The 21,692-nt window shown below is 48.2% G+C and overlaps 1 protein-coding gene across 4 annotated transcripts in view; it reads right to left on the bottom strand.

Moving 5' to 3' along the window:
- Window positions 1-21,692, bottom strand: part of pla2g7 (phospholipase A2, group VII (platelet-activating factor acetylhydrolase, plasma)) — a 176,773-nt gene that overhangs the window by 25,899 nt on the left and 129,182 nt on the right. For all 4 annotated transcript variants that reach the window (XM_072498848.1, XM_072498844.1, XM_072498846.1 and 1 more), the window contains one exon: window positions 18,067-18,158. In XM_072498848.1, coding sequence (XP_072354949.1) covers window positions 18,067-18,158 — 92 coding nt within the window. The remainder of the gene's footprint in view (window positions 1-18,066; window positions 18,159-21,692) is intronic.

Raw genomic sequence — 21,692 nt, 5'->3', positions numbered from 1 at the left:
CGCTGTCCCAGTGTTATTTCAAACAGTTAATTTCTCGTTAATTGAGAACTCACAACTGGTTAAAATGACAAGTGTTTTAAGGGCAGCATGTGTCACAGTGGTTAGCACTGGGACTACGGCGCTGAGGACCCGGGTTCGAATCCCGGGTCACTGTCTGTGTGGAGTTTGCACATTCTCCCTCTGTCAGCGCAGGTTTCACCCCCACAACCCAAAGATGTGCAGGTTAGGTGGATTGGCCTCGCTAAATTGCCCCTTATTGGGAAAAAAAAAATTGGGTATTCTAAATTTCTAATTGTGGTCCAATTAATGCATTGCACTATTTTACCATAACTTCCCTACACTATTGTATTTTACTGTCTTGACTTTAGAATATGTCAGTTCAGCCCACGAACTAGACATTGAAAGTGGCATGTCTTAATACTAAAGTGCCTTCCCAAGCTCCCTACTGATTTATCCAATTTAATTCATTGTATTTATGCCAGACATTAGACTTTCAACAAGTGTTTCATTTATGCAATTAAGCAGCGCATAACTGATTTAATCTTCTTGCGGATCTGCTGCTGCAAACTATTTCTACTACTCTTATTATTTTGTGGTCAGGAATGTGACCAAATTACAATCAACTTTGCTGTCCAGGTATTTTATCTGGATGACATACACGAGACGAAGCACCTACCTGATGTGTTGGGTGTTCTGGATCACATACAGGTCACCAACACTTGAAGTAGTGCAACACTATTTTATTAAAAGGTTAACTATTTAAAATTCTTGAACTGTGGGTAAATACGATACCAGCTTTAACTAAAGACCTTTGCCTTGTCCTAACCAGTTGATGCACTCAGCACATGGTGAATGTCGGTGTTGCAGGCTGTGAGCTCTGTGCTCCTAGCTAGCTGCTACTCGAATGAGCAGGAACTCGGATGCCCCCTGTCTTTATAGTGCATGTGCTCTCACTGGTGATTGGCTGTGGTGTTGTGTATGTTGATTGGTCCCACGGTGTGTCCATCAGTGTGTGTCTGCACCATGATATACTGGTGTATATTATGACCCCCCCCCCCTATTATATTAAAAAATGTGCCTGCGTGACAATAAATAGTGTGTGGTGAGTGTTCCTGACTACGTGTGTGCGAAATATTTACAGGACTATGTACATAAAACTAAGCTATTTACATGGCTAGGTGCCTGGTGCAGAAAAAAGTGTGACACACAAATAACGAGATGAACACTATATACAAACCACTTGAACGATTAAACGGAAAAACAGAACAGACCAGAGAGTCCATTAGTGCACATTGTTCACAAATTAAGTCTCTGAGGTGGGCGACGAATTCTGGTTGACCGCCTCAAGGGTGGGTCAGGAGCCACCGGCTGAGGAGCGGGCTGGACTGCGTCAGAGTGAGGAGGATGCAGAGTAACCGCAATCTCTGCATAGTCCAAGTCAGGGACAACAGGAGGGTGTGGCACTGGCGGAGGATCACGTAGCAAGCGCGGAACAGGAAGAAGGGCACGTCGATTACGGCGCAAAATGGAACCATCCGGTAGACGAACCAGGAACGAGGGGGGAGCCACCTGCCAAAGAACCACCGCAGTTGCAGACCAGCCACCATCTGGAAGATGGATGCGGAAGTTGTCATCTGGAGCCAGAGCAGGGAGATCAGCTGCACGGGAGTCATGAGCCGCCTTGTGCTGTGCACGAGACAGTTGCATTCGTTGAAGGACCGAAACGTGGTCGAGGTCTGGGACGTGAATGGACGGCACCGTCGTCCTCAGGGTGCGACCCATGAGCAGCTGGGCTGGCGACAGGCCAGTGGACAGTGGGGCCGAGCGATAGGCCAGCAGGACGAGGTAGAAGGCGGATCCTGCATCGGCATCCTTTCAGAGGAGCCGTTTGACTATGTGGACGCCCTTCTCCGCTTTGCCATTGGATTGGGGGTACAGGGGACTGGATGTCACATGCACAAAGTTGTACCCCTGGCAAAGTTGGACCATTCCTGGCTTGCGAAGCAGGGGCCATTGTCCGACATCACAGTGAGTGGGATGCCATGTCCAGCAAAGGTATCCTTACAGGCATGGATGACTGCAGGCAATGTGATGTTGTGCAAACGTACCACCTACGGGTAGTTTGAAAAATAGTCTACAATCAGAACATAGTCCCTGCACAGCACGTGGAACAGGTCGATGCTGACCTTGGACAAGGGGACGTGACCAACTCATGGGGCTGTAGGGTCTCACGTGGTTGTGCCGGCTGGAATCACTGACGGGTGGCGCAGTTGAGCACGGTGTTGGCGATGTCGTCATTGATGCTGGGCCAGTACACTGCCTCTCGGGCCCGTCGGCGGCACTTCTCCACGCCAAGATGGCCCTTGTGTAGCTGTTCCAAGACAAGCTGGCGCATGCTGTGCGGGATAACAATGCGGTCCCGCTTCAGGAGGACACCATCGACTACCGCCAGATCATCTCGGATATTGTAGAACTGCGGGCATTGGCCCTTGAGCCACCCATCTGTTAGGTGCCACATGACATGCTGTAGCAGGGGGTCAGCCGCAGTCTCGCGGCGAATTTGGACGAGGCGTTCATCCGTGGCCGGTAGATTGGAGGCCACGAAGGCCACATGGGCGTAAACCTGGCAGACGAATCCCGCTGGGTCACATGGGGTGTTGACTGCCCTGGACAGAGCGTCGGTTATGATCAGGTCTTTGCCCGGGGTGTATACGAGCTGGAAGTCATATCGCCGGAGTTTGAGCAGAATGCGCTAGAGGCGAGGCGTCATGTCGTTCAAGTCTTTTTGTATTATATTGACCAGCGGGCGATGGTTGGTCTAGATGGTGAATTGGGGAAAGCTGTACACATAATCATGAAACTTGACGACACCAGTCAAAAGCCCCAGGCACTCCTTTTCTATCTACGCGTAGCGCTGTTCCGTGGGGGTCATGGCGCGTGACGCATATGCAACGGGGGCCCATGATGAGGCCTCATCGCGTTGCAGGAGCACTGCCCCAATGCCAGATTGGCTGGCGTCAGTCGAAATTTTGTCTCTTTCGCTGGATCAAAAAAGGCCAATACCGGGGCCGTGGTAAGTTTGGTTTGAAGTTCTCTCCATTCGCGCTCGTGGGCAAGAAGCCATTGGAAGTCTGTCGTCTTCCTGACCAGGTTCCCGAGAGCTGTGGTATGAGAGGCGAGGTTAGGGATGAACTTCCCTAGGAAGGTGACCATGCCCAGAAATCGGAGGACCGCCTTCTTGTCCTCTGGCTTTTTCATGGCTGTGATGGCAGCCACCTTGTCCGCATCCGGCCGCACACCCAACTGGGAGATGTGGTCCCCTAGGAACTTAGTTCCGTCTGGCCGAAAGAGCTTTTGGCTCTGTTGAGGCATAGGCCCTGCTCCCGTATGCGTTTGAACACGCGCTGGAGGCGACTGATATGCTCCTGCGAGGTGGTGGACCAAATGATCATATCGTTGACATAGAGGCGAACACCTTTAATGCCTTCCATCATTTGTTCCATGATCCTGTGGAACACTTCTGACGCCGATAGGATCCCAAACGGCATCATGTTGTAACAATATTTGCCAAAAGGGGTGTTAAAGGTACACAGTTTCCTGCTGGATCTGTCTAGTTGAATTTGCCAGAATCCTTTAGAGGCGTCAAGTTTGGTGAAGAGCTTGGCGCGAGCCATCTCGCATGTGATCTCTTGGTGCTTAAGGATTGGGTAATGCTCCCTCATTATGTTGCGATTCAGATCCTTTGGATCAATGCAGATACTGAGCTCGCCGGAAGGCTTTTTTACGCATACCATGGAACTGACCCAGTCGGTTGGTTCCGTAACTCTGGAGATCACTCCTTGGTCTTGGAGGCCCTGCAGCTGCTGCTTGAGGCGGTCCTTGAGGGGTGCTGGGACTCTGCGAGGTGCATGCACCACAGGCGTGGCGTTCTGTTTGAGTAAGATCTTGTAAGTATATGGGAGTGTGCCCATGCCTTCGAAGACGTCGCGATGCTGGTCGATGATGGCGTTGAGTTGCGCCCTGAGGTCAGCATCCTGGAAGGCAGACGTGTCATCAGGAGAGAGAGAGCAAACTCTTTGAACGAGGTTTAGCAGCTTGCACGCCTGTGCGCCAAGCAGAGTGTCCTTCGAGGAGCCCACGATCTCGAACGGAAGGATGGCTTTTCGTGACTTGTGCGTCACTTCGAGTTGGCATGAGCCGGTAGCAGGAATGATGTTGCCATTGTAGTCTAATAGCTGGCAGGCCGATGGAAGAATGGTTGGTTTGACACAAAAGCTTTGGAAAGCAGACACGCCATGAGATAGGCGGAGGCACCAGTGTGCAGGCGGAATCGTATTTGGGACCGGTTGACCGTCATGATGGCAGACCACTCATCGTCTGGATCGATGCTGCATACCAACAGCGGCTGGTGTCTTTGCTTCGGGGACAGCCTGTTTTTCGTTATGACACCGACTCGAAAAAGGCGCCTTCGAGTCTTCGGTGTCACTGCTGTGTGGGAGGTCGGAATCGGACTCGGTGACCATGAGTTGAATTGCCCGAACATTCCAGCGAGGCTGGCTGATGCGATATGAATTGGAAGGCTGAGCTGCTCGACAGCAGGCAGCATAGTGGCCAAGTCTTCCACATCGTAGGCAGTGTCGAGAATTTGCGGGGCATTACCACTTTAAATGGACGGAGCCACAGTTGCCGCATGTCGTGACATCAGCGCGTTCGCTGCGCCACCGCGCATGCGCGGTGCGGTCATGCATGGTGCGCACCACGTTCCTCCACGTCGCCGTCCCCTCATTTGGTGCGTACAAGTGCGGGAGTCCGTGAAAAGCACGCAAAATGGCCGCCCTCATCCAGGCTGAGGCCCTGGATGTGCTCAATCACTTGGACCCGTTCCACCTCGTGGGGACCTTCCCGCGCCGTTTCAGCCGCTTGTATATGGGAGTACCGGCTGGTGGCATTTTCATGTAGGACACAGGTCTCGATGGCGGTCGCTAGGGTGAGTTGCTTTACTTTGAGCAGCTGCTGACTTAGGGGATCCGACTGAACACTGAAAACGATCTGGTTGCGTATCATGGAGTCGGAGGTGGGGCCGTAGCTGCAAGATTGCGCAAGGATGCGGAGGTGCGTTAAAAAGGATTGGAAAGGTTCGTCCTTACCCTGCAAACGCTGCTGGAACACGTAGCGTTCAAAACTTTCATTCACCTCTACACTCAGTGAGTGTCAAATTTGAGGAGAACCGTCTTGAACTTAGTCTTGTCTTCATCATCTGCAAAGGTGAGAGAGTTGAAAATGTGGATGGCATGGTCCCCGGCCGTGGGGAGGAGAAGAGCAATCTTTCTGGTGTCCGAGGCGCCCTCCCTGTCCGTGGCTTCGAGGAAGAGCTGGAAGCGCTGTTTGAAAATCATCCAGTTGGCCCCAAGGCTGCCGGCGTTTCGGATCGGCGGCGGCGGGCTGATATTGTCAATGTTGCAGGATGACGGAACGCTGGCGGAAGGCAGATCACTTGCAGGTAGGTCTAAGAAGTGCTAGTATGCAACCACTCCTGGTATCATGATGTGTTGGGTGTTCTGGATCACATACAGGTCACCAACACTTGATGTAGTGCAACACAATTTTATTAAAAGGTTAACTATTTAAACATACTTGAACTGTGGGTAAATACGATACTAGCTTTAACTAAAGACCTTTGCCTTGTCCTAACCAGTTGATGCACTCAGCACATGGTGAATATCTGTGTTGCAGGCTGTGAGCTCTGTGCTCCTAGCTCGCTGCTACTCGAATGAGCGGGAACTCTGATGCCTCCTGTCTTTATAGTGAGTGTGCTCTCACTGGTGATTGGCTGCGGTGTTGTGTATGTTGATTGGTCCCACTGTGTGTCCATCAGTGTGTGTGTCTGCACCATCATGTACTGGTGCATATTATGACACCACCCTTCTGAGGATTCACTGAACATTCTAACATTGCTCTCCTCCCTCAAGTGCTCCCTGTCCTATAGCGATACTGCACAATTGTACAACTAGGTGAGGGTAATAGCATGAAATACCTACAGAGGAAAAAAGGAGGTAGAGGCTCAGAAACAAGAGACGTTTGTTCAAAGTGGTTAAAATTGATAGAAATGCAGAGACCCTGAACAGATGAGCAGTATTGAGGATTTTAAGCATTTCACTAAAAAGTTCTGATATCTATTCAGTATTAACAATGTTGACTAGATAGCACAATTTGAACTGACCCCCATGCATTTTTGAAGGACCAGTATTTCAATATTATACCAGTTACACCTTGAGGTGGTGTTTTAAATGGCTTTTTTTGATTATAAATTTGTCATGATCTTAGCTTTAAAAGCCAAGTAATTTTACTGAATGATCCTGAATTTTTGACATTTGCCACTAGATGTCTCATTAACAGCAGCACAACCTTGCCTGTGCCTACACACGCAAAGTAAGCCCAGTTGAACTTTGCCTTCTCTCCCCATTTATGCCAACCTGATTCTTTTGGATCAATTCCAAATTCCCTCTCTTGAAATTCTTCTCTTGTTTAAAATCATTATTTTTTTTAGTATCCGAGGTATTTCTGTGACAGCAGTTTAAAACATTGAGGGCGCAATTTAACAAAAAAAAAGTCCATCTGAATGGGATTCGAGGATCCGTTAGCGCTGTGAAAAATGCCGCTATCTAACGGCACTCCTTTTTTTGCCCCACTGAGGTCGCACTTAGCCGAATATCCTGCACTGAGGAGCTCCGACGAGCGTTAGATCTCGCGAGGCAATAACTGTCAGGAATCCCGGGAGAGGCCTCTCCCAGGATCTACCAGATGTGTCCCATCCGGATTCCTGCGGGGCATGGCTGGTAAATCGCGCCCTGTGTTCCCGAAGGTGGTCCCATTTTGTTTACAGGATCCTTCATGCTTTACCCGCTCTACTCTTTCATTATTCCATGATCTGTGACCAATATTCATATGCTCACATAATCCTGCTTGACTTAAATACATGTATTATGGGAGAATAGCTAAGATATTAAAAACAAGAATGCAGTTAGAATCCCAAAAGAACTTCCGGGTGCGGCGATGACCAGCTGAGTCGCACGTTTCGGCAGCTCCCTGTGAAACGGACTTTTGGGCTCTTGATAGGAGCCCCAACGGCAATTTTAACGGCTGAAAACACCGTGCGGTAAACCAGAAGGGTGTTCCCCCTGGACACGGATGGAAAAAGGAGGGGAAAGTGGCCGGATTGCAGCGGATCCTTTGGAACAACGGCAAGGAAGGCAAGCAGAAACCAAGATGGCGTCGGAAGGTGGCAGTTTCATATGGGGCCCTGAACAACAAGAGTTTTTGAAACGCTGCGTGGAGGAGATTAAAAAGGAAATGAAGAAAGAGTTGTTGGCCCCGATATTACAGGCGATTGAAGGGCTGAAAGAGGAACAAAAGACCCAGGAGCAGGAGCTTCGGGTCGTGAAGGCGAAAGCAGCAGAGAATGAAAACGACATACAGGGCCTGGTGGTGAAGTCGGAGATACAGGAGGCACACCAGAAACGATCTGTGGAGAGGTTGGAGGCACTGGAAAATAACGCAAGGAGGAACAACTTGAGGATTCTTGGCCTTCCTGAAGGTGTGGAGGGGGCGGACGTCGGGGCATATGTGAGCACGATGCTGCACTCGTTAATGGGAGTGGAGGCCCCGACGGGTCCGTTGGAGGTGGAGGGAGCATACCGAGTTATGGTGCGAGGACCGAGAGCAGGAGAAGCTCCCAGAGCTATAGTGGTGAGATTTCTCCGCTTTAAGGATAGAGAAATGGTCCTTAGATGGGCGAAGAAAACTCGGTGTAGTAAATGGGAGAACGCGATGATCCACGTCTATCAAGATTGGAGTGCGGAGGTGGCGAGAAGGAGGGCGAGCTTTAATCGGGCCAAAGCGGTACTTCACAAAAAAAAGATAAAGTTTGGAATGCTGCAACCGGCAAGACTGTGGGTCACATATCAAGGGAGGCACCACTACTTTGAGACGGCGGATGAAGCGTGGACTTTTATTGTAGAAGAAAAATTGGAATGATTGGACTACGAAAATGAACGTTTGGACAAAGTGGTGGGACGAGTGGGGGGGGGGGGGCGAAGAGGGATTGTATGATTAATCCTGCGGTATGGTAACTTTTCTTTCTCCCACAGGTGGTGATGGGGGGAGGTGGGGAGGGAGAGGGGATGGGGCGTTGGCCATGGGAGGCGGGGCCGAGGGAGAGGCGCGGGCTTGGTTCCCGCGCTATGATAATTATGGCGGGAATAGAGAAGCAGGAAGGAGGGGGCGCCGCACGGGGCGAGCCGTGATCACGGGGGGAAGCCGAGGTCAGCCAGAGTTTGCTGACTTCTGGGAGCAACATGGGGGGAGTAATTACGCTAGCGGGGGGTCTAGCGGGGGGGGGGGGGGGGGGGGGGGAGGGGGGAATTACTGGGTTGCTGCTGCTGGGGAAAGGGGGGAGTGGGTGCGGGAAAGGATGGGCGGGGGGGCACCGTCTGGGAGAAATACAGCCGCGTGGGAACTGGGCGAGAAGCTGGAAAAAGATGATGGCTAACCGGCAAGGGGGGGGGGGGGTGGGAAGCCCCCCAACTCGGCTGATCACGTGGAACGTGAGGGGGCTTAACGGGCCGATAAAGAGGGCACGAGTACTCGCACACCTTAAGAAACTTAAAGCAGATGTGGTCATGGTACAGGAAACGCACCTGAAACTGATAGATCAGGTTAGGTTGCGCAAAGGATGGGTAGGGCAGGTGTTCCATTCGGGGCTGGATGCGAAAAACAGGGGGGTGGCTATATTAGTGGGGAAGCGGGTAATGTTCGAGGCAAAGACTATAGTGGCGGATAACGGGGGCAGATACGTGATGGTGAGTGGCAAATTACAGGGAGAGATGGTGGTGTTGGTAAACGTGTATGCCCCGAATTGGGACGATGCCAATTTTATGAGGCGAATGCTAGGACGCATCCCAGACCTAGAGACCGGAAAGCTGATAATGGGGGGAGACTTTAACACGGTGTTGGAACCAAGGCTGGATAGGTCGAAGTCCAGGACTGGTAGGAGGCCGGCAGCAGCCAAGGTGCTTAAGGATTTTATGGAGCAGATGGGAGGGGTGGACCCGTGGAGATTCAGTAGACCTAGGAGTAAGGAGTTCTCGTTTTTCTCCTATGTCCATAAAGTCTATTCACGCATAGACTTTTTTGTGTTGGGTAGGGCATTGATCCCGAGGGTGAGGGGAATGGAATATACGGCTATAGCCATTTCGGATCATGCCCCACACTGGGTAGACTTGGAGATAGGGGAGGAAACAAGAGGGCGTCCACCCTGGAGAATGGATATGGGACTAATGGCGGATGAGGGGGTGTGCTTAAGGGTGAGGGGATGCATTGAAAAGTACTTGGAACTCAATGACAATGGGGAGGTTCAGGTGGGAGTGGTCTGGGAGGCGTTGAAGGCGGTGGTTAGGGGGGAGCTGATATCAATAAGGACACATAAAGGGAAGCAGGAGAGTAAGGAACGGGAGCGGTTGTTGCAAGAACTTTTGAGGGTGGACAGACAGTATGCGGAAGCACCAGAGGAGGGACTGTATAGGGAAAGGCAAAGGCTGCATGTGGAATTTGACTTGCTGACCACAGGCACTGCAGAGGCACAATGGAGGAAGTCGCAGGGTGTACAGTATGAATATGGAGAGAAGGCGAGCAGATTGCTGGCACACCAATTGAGGAAAAGGGGAGCAGCGAGGGAAATAGGGGGGGTGAGAGACGAAGATGGAGAGACGGAGCGGGGAGCGGAGAGAGTGAATGAAGTGTTTAAGACATTTTATAAAAAATTGTATGAAGCTCAACCCCCGGATGGGAGGGAGAGAATGATGGAGTTTTTGGATCGGCTGGAAATTCCCAAGGTGGAAGAGCAGGAAAGGATGGGATTGGGAGCACAGATCACGGTAGAAGAAGTGGTGAAAGGAATTAGGAACATGCAGACGGGAAAGGCCCCGGGACCGGACGGATTCCCAGTTGAATTTTACAGAAAATATTTGGACTTGCTCGCCCCGCTACTGACGAGGACCTTCAACGAGGCAAAGGAAAGGGGACAACTGCCCCCGACTATGTCAGAAGCAACGATATCGCTTCTTTTAAAGAAGGAAAAGGATCCGCTACAATGCGGGTCCTACAGACCAATCTCCCTCCTCAATGTAGATGCCAAGGTCTTGGCCAAGGTAATGGCAATGAGAATAGAGGAATGTGTCCCGGGGGTGGTTCATGAGGACCAAACTGGGTTTGTGAAGGGGAGACAGCTGAACACGAACATACGGAGGTTGTTAGGGGTAATGATGATGGCCCCACCAGAGGGTGAAACGGAGATAGTAGTGGCGATGGATGCCGAGAAAGCATTTGATAGAGTGGAGTGGGATTATCTGTGGGAGGTGTTGAGGAGATTTGGGTTCGGAGAGGGGTATGTTAGATGGGTGCAGCTGTTGTATAGGGCCCCAGTGGCGAGTGTGGTCACGAATGGACGGGGATCGGCATATTTTCGGCTCCATAGAGGGACAAGGCAGGGATGTCCTCTGTCCCCATTACTGTTTGCACTGGCGATTGAGCCCCTGGCGATAGCGCTGAGAGGTTCCAAGGGATGGAGGGGAATACTTAGGGGAGGAGAAGAACACCGGGTATCTTTATATGCGGATGATCTGCTACTATATGTGGCGGATCCAGCGGAGGGGATGGCAGAAATAATGCGGATACTTGGGGAGTTTGGGGATTTTTCAGGGTATAAATTGAACATGGGAAAGAGTGAGCTGTTTGTGGTGCATCCAGGGGAGCAGAGTAGAGAAATAGAAGACCTACCGTTGAGGAAGGTAACAAGAGACTTTCGTTACCTGGGGATCCAGATAGCTAAGAATTGGGGCACATTGCACAGGCTAAATTTGACGCGGTTGGTGGAACAGATGGAGGAAGATTTCAAGAGATGGGACATGGTAGCATTGTCAATGGCAGGGAGGGTGCAGGCAGTTAAGATGGTGGTCCTCCCGAGATTCCTTTTTGTGTTTCAGTGTCTCCCGGTGGTGATCACGAAGGCTTTTTTCAAAAGGATAGAAAAGAGTATTATGGGTTTTGTTTGGGCCGGGAAGACTCCGAGAGTGAGGAAGGGATTCTTACAGCGTAGTAGGGATAGGGGGGGGCTGGCACTACCGAGCCTAAGTGAGTATTATTGGGCCGCTAATATTTCAATGGTGAGTAAGTGGATGGGAGAGGAGGAAGGAGCGGCGTGGAAGAGATTAAAGAGGGCGTCCTGTAGGGGGACCAGCCTGCAGGCTATGGTGACAGCCCCATTGCCGTTCTCACCAAGGAACTATACCACAAGTCCGGTGGTGGTAGCTACACTGAAGATTTGGGGACAGTGGAGACGACATAGGGGAAAGACCGGAGCACTGGGGGGGTCCCCGATAAGAAACAACCATAGGTTTGCCCCGGGGGGAATGGATGGGGGATATGGAATGTGGCAAAGAGCAGGTATAACGCAATTGAAAGATCTATTTGTGGATGGGAAGTTTGCGAGTCTGGGAGCGCTGACCGAGAAATATGGGTTGCCCCAAGGGAATGCATTCAGGTATATGCAATTGAGGGCTTTTGCGAGGCAGCAGGTGAGGGAATTCCCGCAGCTCCCGACACAAGAGGTGCAGGACAGAGTCATCTCAAAGAAATGGGTGGGGGACGGTAAGGTGTCGGATATATATAGGGAAATGAGAGACGAAGGGGAGACTATGATGGACGAACTAAAAGGGAAATGGGAAGAAGAGCTAGGGGAGGAGATTGAGGAGGGGATGTGGGCAGAGGCCCTAAACAGGGTAAACTCGTCGTCCTCGTGCGCCAGGCTAAGCCTGATTCAGTTTAAGGTATTACACAGGGCACATATGACTGGAACACGGCTCAGTAAATTTTTTGGGGTGGAGGATAGGTGTGTGAGGTGCTCGAGAAGCCCAGCGAATCATACCCATATGTTTTGGTCATGCCCGGCACTACAGGGGTTTTGGATGGGGGTGACAAAGGTGCTTTCGAAAGTAGTAGGAGTCCGGGTCGAACCAAGCTGGGGGTTGGCTATATTTGGGGTTGCACAAGAGCCGGGAGTGCAGGAGGCGAAAGAGGCCGATGTTTTGGCCTTTGCGTCCCTAGTAGCCCGGCGCAGAATATTGCTAATGTGGAAAGAAGCCAAGCCCCCGGGGGTGGAGACCTGGATAAATGATATGGCGGGGTTCATAAAGTTAGAGCGGATTAAGTTCGTCCTAAGGGGGTCGGCTCAAGGGTTTACTAGGCGGTGGCAACCGTTCGTCGAATATCTTGCGGAAAGATAGATAGGGGAGAACAAAGAAGGCAGCAGCAGCAGCCCAGGGCTTGGGGGGTGGGGGGTGGGGGGGGGTGGCCTGAGACAAGGCAATTGCCAATTAGGGCTAGTTTTTATTTTATTTTTTTGTTATTTAATATTTATTTATTTGTTGTTGTTTTCTTTTGTTCTTGTTTAAATAAAAAAGGTCATTATTATCTGTATTGTTATAATGTTGTGTAAAGGATGCACAATGTACTGTGTTGGTTGACCAAAAATTTTCAATAAAATATTATTTAAAAAAAAAGAATCCCAAAAGAAATGGACTTGGAATAAAACTGTTAAAAAATTAAATGAACATATTTTTCTGGAAGTATTTACTAACTTACAGCATTTCTGTATTGACATAAATCCTTTGAGCTTAGATGACATATTGGATAGAAGATTGATGTAATTCTATCCAGAAACGTATGATTTTTTAAAAAGTTAAATTTCAGGGTAAACAAGGCCAATAGCACTTGGGAAGGGGACTCAAAGATCCCCCCCCCCCCCCCCCCCACCATTTCATGGAAAATATTTCCAAATTCAATTTAGAACGAGGGAGAGCCTCTGCAGAAGAAACAAGCTTAACCAAATTACAGCCTTCTAGTTTCAAATACATTAACGCATGATGTAAGACCTATTGTTGACATCAATTTATAGATCACTAAAAATAATCCCTTTTTAAGGTAACTGGTGGCCACTGTTCTCATTTAACTTCACTGAAGTCATCTCCTCTCAGATGGTTTCAGGAAAGGAAGTTTATACCCCAAAGTGATCATCCTGTATTGCACACTGTGGAACAATTTCCATATAGCACATTTCAGAAGTTTCTGATGAACACCTTTGGCCCGAAACAGTACCCTACCTTCTCATCACAAATGTGACCTAAGCTTTTGCAGCGTTTTTGTTTTTATTTAAGATATAAAGCATTTGCAATCTTTTGATTTTTACAAGTGTTAGTGTTATCGTGCACCTTCTTACTTAAATCCTTTACTGATGTCATCAGTAAGTGCTGTGACATCATTAGTTGTTGTTGTTACCCGTGTATATCCGTATTTAACTGTCGTTTGTTCTAATTCTGTTGTTACTGTTATTTCAATGTTTCGCTTGTTGCCCCCATTTTGGAGTCCATACTGTATTTTAAACTTTGTTATTTTTATATATTAAAGATTAAATTTCACCACATCTTTTGACTACCTTTTTGTGGTCAAGTTACCACAGTATGTTTCTCAGTTATACAGATCCACACATTGCGTGAAAAGACTGCATGGGTTGGTAGAGGGGTTCAGTCGTAAACCGACCAAAGACAAAACGGTCCACCCCACAGCAATAATAGATTGTGGGTGACAACAACTAGGCAAGTGTGGGACTTGTGCTTCTCCCTACAAGGAAGCACAACCCTCCAGAACTGCCAGCCAATGTAATTGGCCAGCAGCTCTTGCAGTCCCAGAGTTCAGTAGTGGCCGTTGTCGGGACTGCAAACAGGCTGCCAAACAGACAGCCAAACTTCCCTGTATTCCATGCCCCCTGACTTTCTGAATGAGCCTACTATGGGGAACCTTATCAAATGCCTTGCTGAAATCCATATACACCACATCCACTGCCCGACCTTCATCAATGTGTCTCGTCACATCCTCAAAGAATTCAATGAGGCTTGTGAGGCATGACCTGCCCCTCACAAAGCCATGCTGACTATTTTAATCAAACTATGTTTTTCTAAATAATCATAAATCCTATCTCTCAGAATCCTTTCCAGTATTTTGCTCACCACAGACACAAGACTGACTGGTCTGTAATTCCCAGGGATTTCCCTATTCCCTTTCTTGAACAGGGGAACAACATTCGCCTCCCTCCAATCATCCGGTATTACTGTCTTCAGGTGATGTCCCGGAGGACTGGAGAATAGCCAATGTTGTTCCTCTGTTTAAGAAGGGTAGCAAGGATAATCCGGGGAACTACAGGCCAGTGAGCCTTACTTCAGTGGTAGGGAAATTACTGGAGAGAATTCTTCGAGACAGGATCTACTCCCATTTGGAAGCAAATGGACGTATTAGTGAGAGGCAGCATGGTCTTGTGAAGGGGAGGTCGTGTCTCACTAACTTGATAGAGATTTTCGAGGAGGTCACTAAGATGATTGATGCAGGTAGGGCAGTGGATGTTGTCTATATGGACTTCAGTAAGGCCTTTGACAAGGTCCCTCATGGTAGACGAGTACAAAAGGTGAAGTCACACGGGATCAGGGGTGAGCTGGCAAGGTGGATACAGAACTGGCTAGGTCATAGAAGGCAGAGAGTAGCAATGGAAGGATGCTTTTCCAATTGGAGGTCTGTGACCAGTGGTGTTCCGCAGGGATCAGTGCTGGGACCTTTGCTGTTTGTAGTATATGTAAATGATTTGGAGGAAAATGTAACTGGTCTGATTAGTAAGTTTGCAGATGACACAAAGGTTGGTGGAATTGCAGATAGCGATGAGGACTGTCAGAGGATACAGCAGGATTTAGATTGTTTGGAGACTTGGGCGGAGAGATGGCAGATGGAGCTTAATCCGGAAAAATGTGAGGTAATGCATTTTGGAAGGTCTAATGCAGGTAGGGAATATACAGTGAATGGTAGAACCCTCAAGAGTATTGAAAGTCAGAGAGATCTAGGAGTACAGGTCGACAGGTCACTGAAAGGGGTAACACAGGTGGTGAAGGTAGTCAAGAAGGCATACGGCATGCTTGCCTTCATTGGCCGGGGCATTGAGTATAAGAATTGGCAAGTCATGTTGCAGCTGTATAGAATCTTAGTTAGGCCACACTTGGAGTATAGTGTTCAATTCTGGTCGCCACACTACCAGAAGGATGTGGAGGCTTTAGAGAGGGTGCAGAAGAGATTTACCAGAATGTTGCCTGGTATGGAGGGCATTAGCTATGAGGAGCGGTTGAATAAACTCGGTTTGTTCTCACTGGAACGACGGAGGTTGAGGGGCGACCTGATAGAGGTCTACAAAGTTATGAGGGGCATAGACAGAGTGGATAGTCAGAGGCTTTTCCCCTGGGTAGAGGGGTCAATTACTAGGGGGCATAAGTTTAAGGTGAGAGGGGCAAGGTTTAGAGTAGATGTACGAGGCAAGTTTTTTTTACACAGAGGGTAGTGGGTGCCTGGAACTCGCTACCGGAGGTGGTGGTGGAAGCAGGGACGATAGTGACATTTAAGGGGCATCTTGACAAATACATGAATATGATGGGAATAGAGGGATACGGACCCAGGAAGTGAAGAAGATTGTAGTTTAGTCGGGCAGCATGGTCGGCACGGGCTTGGAGGGCCGAAGGGCCTGTTCCTGTGCTGTCCATTTCTTTGTTCTTTGTACTCCAGTGGAGAGCGAGGACACAAAGATCATCGCAAATGGCGCAGTAATCTCCTTCCTCGCTTCCCGCAGTAACCTTGGGTATATCCAGTCTGGCTCAGGGGACTTATCTATACTGATGGTTTTCTAAATTTCCAGCACATCCTCCTTCTTAATATTCAAGCCTACTAACCTGGTTCATGCTGTTCTCACGAGCAACAAGGTCCCTCTCTCTAGTGAATACTGAAGCAAAATATTAATTTCAGGCCTCCCCAATGTCCTCAGACTGTAGGCACAAGTTCCCTCCACTATCCCTGATCGGCCCTACTTTCACTCTGATCATCCTCTTATTTCTCACACAAGTATAGAATGCCTTGGGGTTTTCCCTAATCCTTCCCGCCAGGGCTTTTTCATGCCTCCTTCTAGCTTGCCTAAGTCCATTGAGTTCCTTCCTGGCTATCTTGTAACCCTCTAGAGCCATGCAAGATCCTCATCTCCTCAACCTTCCGTAAGCTTCCTTCTTCCTCTTGACTAAAAGCTCCACTTCTCTGGTCATCCAAGGCTCCTCCACCTTACCATTCCTTCCTCGTCTCAGTGGGACAAAACTATCCAGCACTTGCAGCAAGTGTTTCTTAAACAACCCCCACATTACTGCTGTGCATTTCCCGGAGAACATCTGTTCCCAAATTATGCTCCTCAGCTCCGGTCTAATAGCAGTATAATTTCCCCTCCCTCAATTAAATACTTTCCCATACTGTCTGTTCCTATCCCTCTCCATGACTATGATAAAGGTCAAGGAGTTGTGGTCACTATCATCGAAATGCTCTCCCACCGAGCATCTGACACCTGGCCTGATTCATTGCCCAGCACCAAATCCAATATGGTTTCCCCCCTAGTCGGCCTATCTACATATTGAGTCAGGAAACCTTCCTGGACACACCTGACAAAATCTGCTCCATCTAAACGATTTGCACTAAGGAGGTTCCAGTCAATACGAGAGAAGCTGAAGTCACCCATGACAACAACTCTGTTACTTCTGCACCTTTCAAGATCTGGGGAGTCATTCTCCGACCCCCTGCCGGGGGGGCTGCCGTGAATCCCACCCCCGCCGGTTGCCGAAGTCTCCGGCACCGGATATTCGGCGGGGGCGGGAATCGGGCCGCGCCGGTTGGCGGGCCCCCCCGCGCAATTCTCCGGCCCGGATGGGCCAAAGTCCTGACGATAAATTGCCTGTCCCGCTGGCGTGGATTAAACCACCTTTTGAACGGCGGGACAAGACGGCGTGGGCGGGCTCCGGGGTCCTGGGGGGGGCGCGGGGCAATCTTGCCCCGGGGGGGTGCCCCCACGGTGGCCTGGCCCGCGATCGGGGCCCACCGATCCGCGGGCGGGCCTGTGTCGTGGGGGCACTCTTTCCCTTCCGCCTCTGCCACGGTCTCCACCATGGCGGAGGCGGAAGAGACTCCCTCCACTGCGCATGCGTGGGAAACTGTCAGCTGTCGCTGACGCTCCCGCGCATGCGCCGCCCCGAGATGTCATTTCCGCGCCAGCTGGCGGGGCAACAAAGGCCGTTTACCGCCAGCTGGCGGGGCGGAAATTCCTCCGACGTCGGCCTAGCCCCTCAATGTTGGGGCTCAGCCCCCAAAGATGCGGAGCATTCCGGACCTTTGGGGCGGCGCGATGCCCATCTGATTGGCGCAGTCTTGGGCACCAGTCGGCGGACATCGCGCCGTTTCGGGAGAATTTCGCCCCTGATGTCCAATCTGTTCCTCCATCTCTCTGCTGCTACCATCTATCTGTTTAAATCTATCTTGTAAATAATATGATTGAATAATCATAGAATGGGAAAGTTTGTCATTTTTAAGCATTCATGCAGTTTGGAAAGATTATGTCCGACACACACAAGCTCATTAAATTATTTAAAATAAAAACAGAAAATGCTGAAAAGTTTTGATGAAGAGGCATTGACCTGAAACATTAACTCTGTTACTCGCTCTACAGATGCTGCCCGACTTTGAATATTTCCAGCTTTTCTTTTTCTGTTTTCAGTTCAGATTTCCAGCATGTGCAGTACTTTCTTTTGTCTCATGAGTCAAGGTCAGTTTTGTTGAGAGGTATTTATAACACACAACTGATATTCTCTATTTACACCATTTACAAACTTCAACCAATTTTTCAAGCTAAACTTTAATGAAGTTATACACACACTTGACATTTGGCAATATTATTGAGATAATGGCATAATGAAATACAGCTTAAAACACATTTATTGAAGTCTAAATGATCTATTAGCAGGCAGAATGTTATAGGATATCCATGTCAGCTTGGAATACTCGAGACCTTTTCTACCAATAAATGTCACTGTATATTCTACCAGATTTAATATAACTTACCCAAACTGATGCTCTTTGCTGAGTGAATCAATAACTGTAGCTCCACCAAATGAGTGGCCCATAATAGCTACCTTATGCAGATCAAGACAATCCTACAAAAAAAGTGGCTTTTTAAAGTTTGAACAATACTATTTTATAATTTTCAAATGTGCAGTAGCATTGCCTTTGAATTATCTTATTTTGAATCTGCTGTGTATAATCTATGGTTAGTACATTTTGTTAAGGGGTTTCACTGTTTTATAGGTGAAAAACATTGGATCTACCCAAGTTATACAACATCCAACTAAAAACTGGGTTTCTAGCCAGCTCAAGGTCATGGCCTTCTTATGTTCTTATGTTTTCAATGAACAGTGGAACCACTTTCCCTCCGTGTCATCACGAGAGCGATCTAGCCGAGCAGAGTTTCTGGGACCTGACGAATCTTGTACAGCCCACAAAATTCAATCAAGGTACTTTGAACAAAAAGTACCTTCCTTATGTTACTTCCCATTCATAGTTACTAATCAGCCAATCTCTGAACATGTAACTAGTGTTATTGTACTCGACTACATTCACTGTAAATACAGCCATTTAAAAAGCATGCGCAATTTTTGATATTGGTTTATTGCCAACATTACTCAGTGCTTGATTGTTTTGTAAACTTACAGGAGTACTGCTTGCCAGAATAGATGGTTTGCATGACTCAATTTATTTAGAATTAATGTGGAGATGCCGGCGTTGGACTGGGGTGAGCACAGTACGAAGTCTTACAACACCAGGTTAAAGTCCAACAGGTTTGTTTCGATGTCACTAGCTTTCGGAGCGCTGCTCCTTCCTCAGGTGAATGAAGAGGTCTCTTCATTCACCTGAGGAAGGAGCTGCGCTCCGAAAGCTAGTGACATCGAAACAAACCTGTTGGACTTTAACCTGGTGTTGTAAGACTTCGTACTGTATTTAGAATTAAACTGTGAAACTTTGGCTGCAAAGTAAACCACTGCTAGGCCTAATGAATATGAAAACACGTTATTCAGTTGTCTACTGATAACCACTGTATGTTTTCTATGAAAAACTTTCAATACTTTCCCCGTTTAATGCTGGTCCTTGAATGTCCTTGTTTATAAACGTAATTTGAGAATGTAAGTGTGCCAGGCCAGATGTGGAAAAGGGGCTCTTAGAGTCAGAGGTTTACAGCATGAAAACAATCCCTTCGGCCAAACTTGTCCATGCCGCCCAGTTTTTAAACCACAAAGCTAGTCCCAATTGCCCTGCATTTGGCCCATATCCCTCTATACCCATCTTTTCCATATAACTGTCTAAATGCTTTTTAAAAGACAAAATTGTACCTGCCTCTGACCACTCGTTCCAGACACTCACCACCCTCTGTGAAAAGATTGCCCCGCTGGATCCTTTTGTATCCCCCCACCCCAACCTCCTCACGTTAAACCTATGCCCTTTAATTTTAGACTCCCCTACTTTTGGGGAAAGATGTTGACTATCTGCCTTATCTATGCCCCTCATTATTTCATAGACCTCTATAAGATCACCCCTAAGCCTCCTACGCTCCAGAGAAAAAAGTCCCAGTCTATCCAGCCTCTCCTTATAACTCAAACCATCAAGTCCCAGTAGCATCCTAGTAAATCTTTTCTGCACTCTTTCTAGTTTAATAATATCCTTTCTATAATAGGGTGACCAGAACGATACACAGTATTCCAAGTATGGCTTTATAATGTCTTGTACAACTTCAGCAAGACATCCCAAGTCCTGTATTCAATGTTCTGACCAATGAAGTCAAGCATGCCGGATGCCTTCTTCACCACCCTGTCCAACTGAGACTCTACCTTCAAGGAGTTATGAACCTGAACTCCTAGATCTCTTTGATCTGTAACTCTCCCCAACTCCCTACCATTAACGGAGTTGGTCCTGCCCCAATTCAATTTACCAAAATGCATCACCTCACATTTATCTAAATTAAACTCCATCTGCCATCCATCAGCCCACTGACCCAATTGATCAAGATCCCATTGCAAACCTAGATAACCTTCTACATTGTCCACTATACAACCAATCTTGGTGTCAGCTGCAAACTTATTTACTATGCCTCCTAAATTCTCTTCCAAATCATTAATATCTATAACAAATATCAGTGGATCCAGCACTGATCCCGGAGGACACCGCTGGTCACAGGCCTCCAGTTTGAAAGTCTTCTGTCGCCAAGCCACTTTTGTATCCAATTGGCTACCTCACCCTGGATCCCATGAGATTTAACCTTATGCAACAACCTACCACGCGATACCTTGTCAAAGGCCTTGCTAAAGTCCATGCAGACCACATCGACTGCACTGCCCTCATCTACCTTCTTGGTTACCCCTTCAAAAACTCAATCAAATTCTTGAGACATAATTTTCCGCTCACAAAGCCATGTTGACTGTTCCTAACCAGTCCTTGCCTCTCTAAATGCTTGTAGAACCTGTCTCTCAGTATACCTTCTAACAATTTACACATCACAGACGTTAGGCTCACCGATCAGTAGTTCCTAGGCTTTTCCCTGCGGCCCTTCTTAAACAAAGGCACAACATTTGCTACCCTCCAATCTTCGGGCACTTCACCTGCGGCTGTTGACGATTCAAATATCTCTGCTGGGGGACCCGCAATTTCCTCCCTAGCCTGCCACAATGTCTTGGGATACATTTCATCTACGTTGATGCGTTTATCTACCTTGATGTGCTTTTAAGACTTCCAGCACCTACTTTTCTGAAATATGTATACTTCTCAAAACATGACTATTTCTTTCCCCAAGTTCCCTACCATCCATGCCTTTCTCAACAGTAAATACCGATGAGAAATAATAATTTAGAATCTCACCATATCTTGTGGATCCACTCCTGATGACCTTGTAGATCCTCAAGAGGCCCACTCTCTCCCTCGTTATTCTTTTGCCCTTTATGTATTTGTAGAAGCTCTTTGGATTCTCTTTGCCTTATCTGCCAAAGCAATCTCATGACCCCTTTTGGCCCACCTGATTTCTCTCTTAACTCTACTCTGACAACTCTATACTTTTCAAGGGATCCATTTGATCTCAGCTGCCTATGCATGTCTCATGCCTCCTCCTTTTTGACCAGGGCCTCAATATACCGAGTCATCCAGGGTTCCCTACTTCTACCAGCCTTGCCCTTCACTCTTAAAGGAATGTGCTTACACTGAATGCTGGTTAACACACTTTTGAAAGCGTCCTACATACCAGCCATCCCTTTGCCTGCCAACAGACTCCCCAATCAACTTTTGAAAGTTCCTGTCTAATACCATCAAAATTGTCCTTGCCCCAATTTAGAATTTTAACTTTTGGCCAGACCTATCATTCTCCGTAGCCATCTTAAAACTAATGGAATTATGGTCACTGGTCCCAAAGTGATCCCTCACTAACACTTCTGTCACTTGCCCTTCCTTATTTCCCAAGAGGAGGTCAAGTTTTGCCCCCTTTCTAGTCGGGCCATCCACATACTGAATGAGAAATTCCTCCTGAATACAATCAACAAATTTCTCTCCATCCAAACCCCTAATGCTATGGCTGTCCCAGTCAATGTTAGGAAAGTTGAAGTCCCCAACTATTACCGCCCTTGCAGATTTCTGTAATCCCCTTAACACATTTG

This window comes from Scyliorhinus torazame, chromosome 4 (genome assembly GCF_047496885.1).
Source record: "Scyliorhinus torazame isolate Kashiwa2021f chromosome 4, sScyTor2.1, whole genome shotgun sequence".
NCBI classification, from domain to species: domain Eukaryota; kingdom Metazoa; phylum Chordata; class Chondrichthyes; order Carcharhiniformes; family Scyliorhinidae; genus Scyliorhinus; species Scyliorhinus torazame.
Note: the sequence above shows the minus strand (reverse complement) of the source record. Positions and strands in the feature narration are given on the sequence as shown.